We start from the raw sequence: 13,134 nt of genomic DNA, 5'->3' as shown, positions 1-13,134 counted from the left end.
ATGAATTATTCTGAAATATTTTAGAATTTCTTGACATCCCTTAAAATTATTTGTAATATGCGAAATAGTTCTTAAATCCTTAAAATCCTTAAGAGTCCATAAAAATACTTCGTCATCCCTTAAAATCCTTTAAAATGTCGTGAATTCTTTAAAAATATTTTTAAATCTCTTTAAAATATTTTGTAATCCATGGAAGTGGTTCTGAATTCCTGAATTATTGAAATCTTTTTAAATACACTGGAACCTCGATTTTTGAAAACTGTTTTTGTGCGTTTCTAGAACTGCCGCATTCTTAGAGCATCAGTTTCAGGAGTTGAGTTGCAGAAATCGAGGTTCTAGTGTAATTGGAAACCTATGAAACTTCTCGTATTTATAAAATTTGTAACACCTCTTTTGTTATTCTTGGAAATCGTTTGAAATGCCCTAAATCTTTTGAAATACCTTAATATCTCTTAAAATCTTGTTTACAGTAAAGAATTGATATTATCATTTTAAAATATAAAATCTTACAAAAAAAACTTTAATGAATTGCTTTTAGAAAGCATTTTTTTAAAGAGATCTAAAAGTTTATTGAGAATTATTTTAAAAAAAGTGAATAACTTACCCTCGCGGCGGCCACACTTTTTTCTGCGGAAACTCCATCAATTTCTACACGTGCCCTTGCAGCACTGGCTGCACTTTGTTCTTTGTAAGATACATCCCCAGCTTGTACTGCTCTCATTTCTGCGCTATTCGCGATCGCTTTTTCCGCACTAAAACCATCTGTGACGACCTGAAAAAGAAAAGAAGACTGGTTATCATAATTTAAACTTACTTAACAAATACAAGATTACTAGCTTTTATTTGATCACGCTTAGTCAATTCCGATAGTAACGTTCTTTCCGCGAAGTCAAATCGAATACATCATTACGGAAAATTTTTCTACAGTGCGTCATTCACAATTATATTTTTAAAAACAACAATTGTCAGCATCAGTAACTTCAGCAGTATAATCTGTTTTTTCAATTGGGATATTATACATTTCTTACTTGGATTTTAATTATTTTTTGTCAGGCACTATGATCATTTTTGTAAAAGAAAAAAAAATACATATCATGGAATTTAAAATTCCCGCCAGGTAGTGCCAACTGTTCTACTCAAAGTTGCACGAAAATTGAAATTGGATAAATGAAAAGTTTTGTTTTTATACAAATTACAAATTAAAGTTTATAGTTTATTCATAAAATAAATTCTAAGTGTATGTAATTCTTTCGGTATAAAAAGAAAAAATTAATATTTCAAATACTGGTTAGTTTTTCTTTGCGTCGTTCTGAATTTTACAAATATTACATTTTTGTCTACGGAACGAACGTTTCAAATAATTAAAAAATTTTGTTCCATTTTTTAAAGCAAAAAATAGCAAATGCCATAATTCTAGGTTGCAAATTCAACTGTTTTGTAGGAAGTATGTATGTCTTTCTGATTTCAAAATTCAATAATTTGGTTCAAATTTTTTTTCTTCCATCACTGAAAAATCTTTTTAGTTGAAAATTCAACCATTTTGTGGAAAATTAGTTTTTTTTCTTAAATTCAGATTGAAACTTTATTTCAAAAAAGTAATTTTCAACCAAAAAGGAAACAAATTTGTAAGAAAACAGTTCTAATTTACATGCAAAGAAATAAATGATCAATTAAGTAATCAACTTTCGACGAAATAGTTGAGTGTTCTATTGTTTAATTTTCGAGCCAAAAACATGAATTTTATTTAAAAAGTTGAATTTTCAAAAAAAAGTTTATTTATAATCAAAATCCAAAAGACTATCAGTCGCTAGTGTAAATTAAAAAAAAGTAAATTATAGGAAGAATGTTATTGTCCATTTTAGGTTAATCAATTTGGAACTCAACACTTCTCTTCACAAGTAGCCATAGAACACGAGACAAACATTAATTTTTAATATCAAACCTGTAAGTCTGTTTTATAGGTTTTATAGGTAATTAGGTTTTGCGAGTTTTTGACGCTAGTTATGATTTTGTTTGCAGTTTTTAAATACAAATTGTTTCTAGCACATTGTATTGATCATTACATGTTTACAGCAATTGTTTCAAAAATTTATTATTGTTTACAGTAATTTTCTCTTAGAATTCAATTAAATAACATTGTAATAGAATTAGTTATTTGAACCACTTATTATTATTTTTATTAATATTCTCTTAGAATAATGCCAGAAAGTTGCAGTTCTTTCTAAAACTTTCCACTTTTTGTCCACTTTTCAATAAGCTTAAGGTAATAATTAATTCAAGTTATTAAACATAATTATGTAAAGAATTTATTATTATTTAAAAAAATATTCTCTTTAAATAATGCTGGAAAGTTGCGGTTTTTCTGAAATATTTAAATTATTAAATTTTCACTTGGAGCGAGATGATAATTAATACAATTTAACAAACGTACTTATTAAAACAATGCACTATTGTTTATAAATATTATCCCTTAGAGTAATGCCAAAGAATTGCGGGGTTTTCTGAAATGTTCAGATTTTCTTTGACTTTTTTGTTAGAAACAAATAATAAATATTATTATTAATATTAATTTAAAGAAAGACACTCAGTGACTACTTCAAGGAAAATTTACATTTAATATGATCCATATAAATAACTTAAAGAGTATTTAAAAAATGCTTTTCGCCAATGTTTAATTCTTATTTTTTCATAACTGAAAAGCCCAAGCAAAGTTAAATTTTTTAGAAAAAATGCAACTTTTTAACAATTACACAAGCCCACAAAAATGTCTGCACGAGACAAGTGACTAGACTACCTTTATGGATTTTGAGCCGCTGAATCCGAATCTGGCCTCAAAATTTCTAGTACACGTCTCAGTTTTCCCCTAGATGCAGAAAATAGCGAAAAACATAGGGATATTCTGGATGTTATTTTATAATGCCAGTATACGCGAAAATAGACAATTGGTAATTCTAGGGAAATTAAAGGCCTTTCTCATAATATATAAATTTATAAAGGAAAAAATAACAAAAATTTCATTTCCTTTGCAGTTTTGCGTGCGAAATCAGTCACTTGTTCCATGCAGACAACTTTTTTTTGTGGGCCAAAAAATCCCTAGGTTTTCCCTTCTTTTTACATCTAAAGAGAAAATAGATCAAGCTCGAAAAATGTGGTGTTCAAGCTTAAATTTAGCACACAAATCTGCAAAGGATATTGCATTTTTGTTATTTTTTCCCATATAAGCCTGTAGAACATGAGCAAGACCTTCAATTTCCTTAGATTTATCCCAGCTAGGGGAAACGGAGGCACACTGCTGAAGTTTTCTGCATGAATTTGGTCTTTACGAGACCCAACCCATAAGAATATGACACTCGTACGTTTATTCTTCCGTATACTTGTATTATCAAAATAATGTCCTGAATATCTCTAGGTTTTCTCCTATTTTCTGCACTTAGAAGAAAACTGAGACGTGTAGGAGAAATCATGAGGTCAGACTCGGACGGTGATCCCAACTTTGGGATCTTGAGCTATTGCGCTGGTGGTCCTCATTGGTTGCTGTTTGCGCGCGATTCTAATCGGGTGTAATTAATAATTAATAATTTAAAATAGAACATTTTTATAAATTGCACATAAATAGCAGAAATAACTTAATTTGTGATTTAAGGAGAGAGAAGAAAAATAATACAAAAGCCTTGGTTAATGAAATATAAATTCAGCTTTTGAATTTAAAGAAAATATGCTATTATTTACAAAATATACGCATTATTTTTTTGTTTTGACCTTAAATTCTAAATTAGGTAATCTCTGATATTTATGTGCAATTTATAATAATTATCTATTTTAATTTCAACAATTGTTTATTGTATCCGGTTTGGATCACGCGCCAACAGCGACCAATGAGTGACGCTGTGCCAGGCAAGCTCAACATGCCAAAGTTGGGATCACTGGATTCGGATTCAGCGGCTCAAAATCCATAAGGGTAACCTAGTCACTTGTCTCGTGCAGACAATTTTTTTTGTGGGCCTATGTAATTAGCGTCAAAAACTAGCAACCCCCAATTTTTTACTTATGGGTTTTTTGTGGATTCCATAAAACAGACTAATAAGGGTGATTTTGAAAAATAAAATTTTGATTCGTATTCTATGTTTAAGTGTGAAGAGAATTGTTGAGTATAAACTCGATTCACCTAATTTTGACGATTCTGAATAAAATGGACAAAAACATATTTTTTTCTCATGTGCAATATCTATTAAACTTCATGAGGCCTGCGGAGCCTCTAAATATAATTTTTTTTAAACGCATTTATTTTTTTGCGGATTCGACGAAAGGGGACGATATGCATTTTTGGACCACCCTACTGTTCGGTTTAAAGCAGGGTGACCGTTTTGATTGAAGAAAAAAACTCCTGGTCACTTCCCGGTTTTTTCCCAGTTCCCAGTAAAAGCAGCCAAATTAAAATTCTTGAAAGTCAAACTTTAAAAATTGAATTTTAAAGTTTTTTAATTTTTAAATTTTGAATTTAAATTTTTAATGAATTACACGTATAAAATTGAAGTTAGGTACTAACACTTTTCATTTCAAATATTTTAAATGAAATGCACATAAACTGTCAAATTTAGAACTTTTAACATTTATAAAATATGCATAGTTCAAAGATTCAGACTTCATTCCAAAAATATAAATCTACATTATGATTTTCAATGCTTTAAATTGAAGAGTCAATCAATGAACTTCAAAATTTTCAAAACTAGATTATTTTAAGGAATTATGAGCTGGAAACATTAAAAATTAAGAAATTCAATTTTTTTTTAACTGAACACTTCTTAAATTATAAGTTCAATTATTTTCATCTTAAATAGTTTAAACATGCTTGAAAAGCTTTAAAATTTTATTAATGAATATAGAGAAATCTAGAATTATTAAAAAGTTTCAATTTTTTAGTTTGAAATCTGCAAAAATGTAAATTTTGTTTTGAATGAGGCTGTGGCTATTTGAACCGAAATTTCAGTACGGATAGCCAAATTTTATCGGTACACACACTTCGTTGAAATTATTTAAAATAATTTTAATTTTTTTTAAATTTATTTTGAAACTTTTCAAACCTTATAAATATCTGAAAATTACTCAAATTTTCTCGACAAATAGTAAGTGTACAATTACTATTTATGCATCAAATTTCAACAACTTTACTTACAAAATAAATATTTTTTAAATAGAAGAATTAAAATTGTAACGTTCAAAGTTTAAAAGCCTTTCGAAATTTTAACGATTTACGGCTTTCGATATCAAACCATTTAGTTTCAAATGGTTTACTTTTAAATATTTGATTTCAATTTACTAGTCTTAAATGAACAGTTAAATATTGATAAATATTGTATAATTATTCTTTGTCTTAATTAAGAAAATTTAAATTTAAATGGGTTGAAATTTGAATATTTTAGACTGAAACAATATTTTTAATTTAAGGAAAGCATTTATTTACAAAAATATTATTATGAAGTTATTTTTAAGTTGAAAATAGTTTATAAATTCATTTTAAAATATTTTACGTATTATATTTACAGTTGAAAAATAAAAATGTTTTTTATCAACAATTTTAAACTTCAGACGCTTTCATTTTTTACTTGCTTAAGTCTTCAAGACTAAACCACCCTGGTTTAAGGTTTGCTGAACCTAAATTCAATACAGCATTTGTTTGTCTAGTCGAAAAAAAGAGGATTAGAGTAGCGATCTTGAAACTGGCAAGTGCGAGGTAAATTTTAACCAGTCGATGTCGAAAGAGGGGAATGTTGCAAGAGTAAAATAGTTTGTGGATTGTTGAGTGCCGAGCGATTCGGTTCGTGAGTAACTGTCATTTCTTTGTGTTAGAGGTTCGAGTCCTTGACCTAGAGGAAATAACTTTACGAGCCAAACACGACACCTTGCGGAGAAAAATAAAAAATATTCTAAAGGTAAAGTGAAATCGACCCATAATTATATGGAATTTGTTTTTACTGCCAGTTGCCGCAATAATGATAATTTAATTTTCGATTCGATTATCTGAAACAACTTCTACATACTCACAAAACATCAACGGAATCTTCGCAGTAGTTTCACCAGATCTCATCTACCGGTTTTAAAGCAAAATAAAAATATTTATCGCAAAAAGGACCCGGAAAGGTTTGAGAAAAAGAATCATATTTTGAAAAAGGATATTGTATTTGGAACTAAATATTTTTAAGTGTCAATATTTATGAATTGAAAATGCAACTGATTCTTGGCCAATTGCCATCCAAAAGATTTTTAAATAAATTAATATGTATTAGAAAAAATGTTCCAATTAGAAATAATGAAAATCTATTTGTTTCTATTTATACGATTTTCTGAATCCAAAGAGTGATTTGTTTGGAAAATGTATCTTTTGCTGTTTAGAGTGGGTCAGTTCGAAATCATAAATGTCAAATTTAAAAGGTTCTTGACTTAGTTAAAAGATAACTCGCAAATTTATGAATTTCCCTTTCATCTTTTGCGATCCTATTTGTCAAGCTATAAATTGCAATTTCTGATGCTATGTCGCGATCGATTAAGCTTTTGAATATCTCCTGTTATAAATAGTACATTGTGTATCAAGGGCGAAAATATGGCTAAATTTTGCTTTTGAGGGAATGTAAAGCGGGCAGAAAGTAACCTTTTCCGCCCGGTTTCATTTCAGGGCGAAAAAAAGCTATAAGAATAAGGGAACTTACCTTTGTTTTGGAAGCACTGGTCATTTTTTTCTGTTCAAACTTCATAGTTTCTTGACCAGGTGGTAGACTGGACATATTATTGATGCTTAATGGTGGACTCATGTTGTGAAGATTATTTAGGGAGGTCAGTTGTGAGGGTGAGCCTGTCAACGAAACAGTTCCCGAGACAGGTGGTGGGGTGTCAGGGTCTGGAAATGTGACGAGAGGTTCTGTGAGGTCGCCTTCTTCGGCCCCAGATGTATCCCTGTAAAACAAAAAATTAATAATTTTTTCTAAAAAATTCGGTAGTTATATAGGAAAAACGATTTTTGAGTGGTTTCGGTCGCTGACGTCAATTCTAGAATACTAAGCATGCAATTTTAAAAAAGGAGTTGGAATATTTCAGTCAAATTCTGCAGATAAAAGTTTAAATTGTTGTAATAGGTTGAATTTTCTGAAAGATGTTATATTTTGGATTCAACCCTTCACAAAGAAAAATTATGTTTCAAACGTTCGGCAGTTAGGAAAAGATACTTAAATGAAATTTTCGAATTGATCAACATTGAGAAAAATGTTTAGTTGGGATTACAGTATTTGGGTTTATAATTTACAAAATTTAATAACACTTAATTTAGAATTTCAGGTGGAAATTCCGAAATTAAAAAATGTTTAAACATCAAAATTCAAGTGAAAGAATTTTCAATAAATATATATTTGTGGTTAACTTCTGAAATGAATTTGAAGTAGAAGCAATGAACAACAAGTTAAAATTGAATTCAATTTCGATGTTTGTGACGTTGAAAAATCGAAAGAATCGAAGTTAGAATGCCTTTAATTAAAAAAAAAAAAAAAACAATTTCGAACCTTCAGAAAGTGAAAACGTGTATTTGAAATAATTGAAATTTTAGTTTATCAGAATTATACCATAATACAAATATAAAATATTGAAGTATTTGCAGCTGAACATTTTTCCATTTGAAGTAATAAAAAATAAACTACAAGTTAAAGCACTCAAAGTGGAACTCTCGAATTTTAAACTTTTAAAATTGAATTTCAATGTTTTTTAATTTAAAAAACTTGCTTTCAAATGCTTAATAATTTACACGCATAAAATGAAATAAGTTCTTTTTGAAATTGGTTTAACAACTTATTAACTTTTATTATGAATTGAAAATATTTAAATATTAAACGTTTTTAATTAGAAATTATTTTTTTAATTCTGATATTAAAATTTTTATGAATGGACAATATTGTCCTATATTATTATGAATGTAAAAGTAAGCAATAGTTTTTGTTATTTAATTTTTCTTACTGTCGCTTTGAGCAATTCTTTAAAAAAATTTGGAACTTTGTAAATAAATCATGGCTTATTTTTCAGACAAAACATTCTATATAAATTATTAAAATAAAAACACTTTTAAAAAATGTAGAAAAAGAATTTGAAAGAATTAAATTAGATTTACAAGAATTCGAGATGAATTTGAACGAATTCAGGACAAATTTAAAACAAACATACGAATTAACTACAGTTCGAGTGAATTTGAAGGATTTCGCGGGAAATAAGAATATATCGATGATATTCATAAAAATTCAAGTGAACTGGAAATCAATTTTAATCAAATTAGAGTGAATTTAGAGGACTCAAAGAAATTCAAACGATTTTGATCAAATTCAAAAAATTACAAGTTAAGTTTGAAAGACTTCAGCGTGATTGAATTCGTTTCCAACATATTTCATTGGGAATAATAAGACTAATTCAAAAAGAATTCAAGTGAATTCAAAATATTCCAGAGAATATTTAAAAAATCAAGAGAATTTCAAAGAATTCATGTAACAATTTAAACAAATTTAGGATAATACTAATTTTTGTAAAATTGGCATTGGTTTAGAAGAATTCAAGGGAACTCAAGAGATTTTGATGAAATTCATACAAATTTGAAAGAATTTAATTGAACAAAATTTTAATAATCCTAAAATTTCCATCGAATTGAGTAAAATTTGTGTTGAATAGAATTCAGAACGAATTTAACAGAATGTAAAAGGATTGCAAAAAAATCTGAAAAGAAAAAGCAACGAATTAAATCAAATTTGAGTGAATTTAGAGAAATTTAAGGAAAATGGAAAATCACAAAAAATGAATTGAGTAGAATTGAATTAATTTAGAAGAAATCAAGTGAATTAAAAAATTGCAGGGTTAATTAAAAATATTGAAGAGAATTTCAAAGAATTTAAGTGCATGGCTTTCAATAAAATTAGAGTAAACTTGAAACAATTGAAGGCAATTAAAGAGAATTCTTTAAAATTCACACGAAGTTAAGATAATTTTAAAAAATCAAGTAAACAGTAAACAAATTTTAAAATTCAAAAAGATTCGATTGAATTCAGATAAATAACAGTGAAAAGAATTATTGGCTAAGGATTTTATAAAAACCACAAGAATTCACTATGAATTTAAAAGTCTTCATTGTGAATTCAAAAGAATTCAAAAGAACTAACACAAAAATGTAATAAAATTAAAAAATCCTTGGGTTTTCTCTTTCAGTTTATTGAAAGAAGTGATTAAAGTGATTTTTTCTAATTTTAAAATGTGACTAGTGACTTCATCTTGAAAAAGTTATTTGAGAAAAAAGTTAATAAAAGTCACTTAAGTGTCTGTGTGGCAAACCTGATTATAAATAATGTTTTTTATTTGAAATGACATTACCAGTAATATTATTTTGTTTATTCCTAAAATCTTAGAAAAACTATTTTTTTCAGATATCTAATTTTTAACAAAACTACCTTAAAATTTAGAAGGTTTTAAAAGGATAAAAAAACTGGAAGAATCTTAAATTAATACTGAAGTGTTAAGTTCTAAGAAGAAAAACTTTAATGGAACCTTTTAGACTTGAGAGAATTTAAGTCTAAGAATTTACAGACGGAAGCACTGGAATTAGAATTTTATCAAATCCGAAAATGAGAAATCTGTGCCTCTAAAACTAAGGCAGGAAAACAATTTTAAATTGAAATTTGAAAGCTTAGAACTTACAAACCTGTAAGTTGTTCTGAATGAGCAGAAAGCATTTTATTATTTCTCAAAAATGTATCAATTTTTTTTTTCTATTCGTTTCTTTTGATCAGTTTCTAGCTGCTCGGTGAACGAAATCGCAAGAATAAAATCTCACCTGTCTACAAGGTTTTCCATACTGCTTCGCAGCCTGTTGGCCGAAAGGGAAAAGTTGGTAGACATGTTCTTCATTTCGGTGATTCCCCTTTTTAGTTCGGTGAGATTGCTCTTCATGGAGTTTGTTTTCACCTCTTTCGAGGAGGTTAGGATCCTCTGGGCCAACCTACTCGAGCTGCTGGTGGTGGTGCTTGTACTACTGGTCTGGCTCTGATTTGTCAGCATCTGTTAGAACAAGAATTTTCATTCTATTTAAAATTCATACATATGAGTCAGAATTTGAGTCAAGAAAGACTCGACTACTCCAAGTGACGTGGCTCTTTGCGATTTTTGGGCAAGTGCCAATGAAGCCCGGCTGAAGAGAAAGAGAAGAAAAAAAAAAGAAAAAAATTGGAAGAAGAAAAGAGACAGTCACTAGAATAAGAAAGTAGGCGAAGGAACGGAGGTGAGAAAGTGGCAAGGTTTCTTGTACAATTTAGAGACAGTTAAATGTGTTAATGAAAGGAAGAAACCAAGGTCATATATAGTCTCGAGGTCGTTCTACAGGAATCGTAGGTTCGAGAATCTTAATCGCAATAAAGCGATGAAAAAATCTGACCCTGGGTGTTATCCACGATCATCAGATCTTGCGAAACTTTAGGTTTATTTCTGAATTTTTATTCTAGGCCTGCTTTATCTTTAGGGATGTTAGAAGTTGTGTAGTCCAAGCCTGGTCGGCTCAATTTTTTGTCGCACGGAAAATGGGGATGTTTCGTGAAATGCGATAAAACATATTTTTAGAAACTTAAAGCAGTGAATAACGTTATAGAGTAAATATTTTTTTCAGATTTTTAATACCTAAAAAAATATATTTTTTACTTTCGCGGCCTTCTACTTGACACCTTATTCAGCTGATAGTCTAAACTAATCTATAAATGCCTAAACATGAAACAACGAAAACAAAACCCCGAAACAAGCGGAATCAAATAAGCGGAGAATGGATTTGAAAATCAGCGAGTTCTCTAAAGAAGGTAGATTATTATCTAAGAAGTGTTTTGTGCCAAAAACTTAACACTTGTTTCTGACTTTAAATACGATAGTGCAAGGTTATGCTCGTAATATGTAAATGGAATGGCTAGAATTGTGAGACTATTTCAATGCTTTTCTTCGTAATTATTATTAATTATCATTTGATAATAATATATTAAATCCGTTTAGAGATATTTATACACTTAAAATTGAAATGCATGTTTATAAACTATTTATTTTTAAATTTCATAATTTAGGTAGTTTGAATTTTCCCGCGAATAATGAGGTCACCAATTTGTAAACAATCTATGCCTTTGTCGAAAAATCCTGCGAGTAGGCACCATATTCAAAGTTTATTGAGAAAAAAACCATGTTTCTTTTTCAATAAAACATTCTTTCTTAGAATACGTCAAAGAGCTACTAAAAAATCAAAATATCTTTTTATCTCATTTCATGCAACATTCCCATTCTTTTAGTTAGTATTTAAAGGGCGATTTATGAATTATTAATATTTTAGCTTTAATACAGTATGGAACCCACTTTATGTCAGCTATACGCTATCAAGATATATTTATCGCAATGGGTTTTCCCAAGTGGTAAATTGATTCTATTGCACGAATTCCTTTCATATCGCACAGGCTGTTCATGCTCAAATCACAGAATTATTTGCCACTCAAACATGTGATATTTTTAAAAATAATGTAGGTATTTATTTTGATTTCTGATTCTGATATAATGTCTCGCTCTCTTTTAAAATTCTTTGAAAAATTTAGAAGAAGTTTAAGAGCTTTTGTCAGTAAGCAGGTAAAACTGTGAAATTAAAAAAATCATCAATTTTGCATTTGGGGATTTGAGAATAAGTTATTCGGAATTTGATAAGAGTAAGGAATATAATTAAAACAGTTGAATACAACAAAAAAGGACGCATTTTTAACCAAATATTTTAATCCTACTGTTTCAAATTTATAGAGAAATGTTGCATTTTTAACTAAAATAAATTAAATTTCTACCAAAACAGACGAACTTACAAATGAAATAGACGAATATTGAAGGAAATAGTTGGATTTTCAACCAAACACGACTTTTCAACCGAGATATATTTTTCAAGAAACAAGTTACATTATCAACCAAACATATAAACTTTTAAATTATACGATGAATGCTTAACTGAAATAGTTAAATTTTCGGGCAAAAAATTAATGTTCAGCAAAAAAAAATGTTCAAAAAATGGTAACAGTTTCTATCAAAATGATGTAATTTTCAACTGAAATGGTGAAAATAATGATGAAAATGAAATCCTCAAACAACAAATATTAATTTTCAGTCCAATACTTACATAAAAAGAAAGAAATTCGTGCCACAAAATGTAATAGTTAATATTGAAAAATATATAGATACTTATTCGTAGGGTAATGAAAATAACAGAAGCAAAGATTTGGGAAGTCCAAAGTGGGTTTATGCCAGCAAGGTCATGTACGGATCAAAAATTTAGCTTAAGGCAAATAACAGAAAAAAGTTTGAGAGTAGGAACAAAAGTTTTCTGTGCATTTGTTGACCTAAAAAAAGCTTTTGACAAGGTAGATAGAAGTGAACTTTGGGAAGTCCTGAAAGAGTATGGAGTCAATGGATGGATCCTACAAGCTATAAAAACAATATATACAGGTAGCAAAGCGAGCGTAAGAGTGAATGGGAAACTGAGTGACAGTTTCGATCTTATTCATGGAGTTAGACAAGGATGCGTTATGTCTTCATGGTTATTTATATTATTTATGGACAAGTGTTTAAGAATGGCTCTTTTCGACGATGAGGGTGTGGATTTCCAAACAGTAAGGGTACGTGAGTTAGCGTTCGCAGATGATAAGGTTATTATGGCAGAGTCTATCGAAGACTAACAAAGAATGTTGAATAAACTAGATGCAAGCATGAAGAGCATGGGCCTCAAAATGAACGCAAATAAAACAAAAACTATGGAGTTCGAAGGAAAGAGTGAGAAAACACTATGCAATATTTTATTAAATGATGAGAGAATTGAACAAGTTGATAAGTTCGTATACCTTGGTAGCTTATTTACTAGGGACGGGAAGATAGATGAGGAATTAGATAGACGAATAAATGAAGGTAAGAAGGTTACTGGTAGAGCAGGTCCCCTTATCAGAAGTAAAAATATATCAAATGAAACTAAAATGGCAATACATAATTCTATATTTGTACCGACTGTACTATACGGTAGCGAGACATGGACTTATCAAGAAAAAGATAAGAGTAAAATTAATGCAATTG

At 29.1% G+C, this 13,134-nt stretch overlaps 1 protein-coding gene across 5 annotated transcripts in view; it reads right to left on the bottom strand.

Moving 5' to 3' along the window:
- Positions 1-13,134, bottom strand: part of LOC117181435 (sterile alpha and TIR motif-containing protein 1) — a 468,060-nt gene that overhangs the window by 39,240 nt on the left and 415,686 nt on the right. For all 5 annotated transcript variants that reach the window (XR_004468119.1, XM_033374088.1, XM_033374089.1 and 2 more), the window contains exons 4-6: positions 9,848-10,071; positions 6,705-6,948; positions 605-772 (exon numbers count right to left, since the gene is read on the bottom strand). Coding sequence is in view for 4 of the 5 variants with exons in the window: in XM_033374088.1 (XP_033229979.1) it covers positions 605-772; positions 6,705-6,948; positions 9,848-10,071 (636 nt within the window). In the remaining variant the exon portion in view is untranslated. The remainder of the gene's footprint in view (positions 1-604; positions 773-6,704; positions 6,949-9,847; positions 10,072-13,134) is intronic.

This window comes from Belonocnema kinseyi, chromosome 10 (assembly GCF_010883055.1).
Source record: "Belonocnema kinseyi isolate 2016_QV_RU_SX_M_011 chromosome 10, B_treatae_v1, whole genome shotgun sequence".
Classification (NCBI taxonomy): Eukaryota; Metazoa; Arthropoda; class Insecta; order Hymenoptera; family Cynipidae; genus Belonocnema; species Belonocnema kinseyi.
Note: the sequence above shows the minus strand (reverse complement) of the source record. Positions and strands in the feature narration are given on the sequence as shown.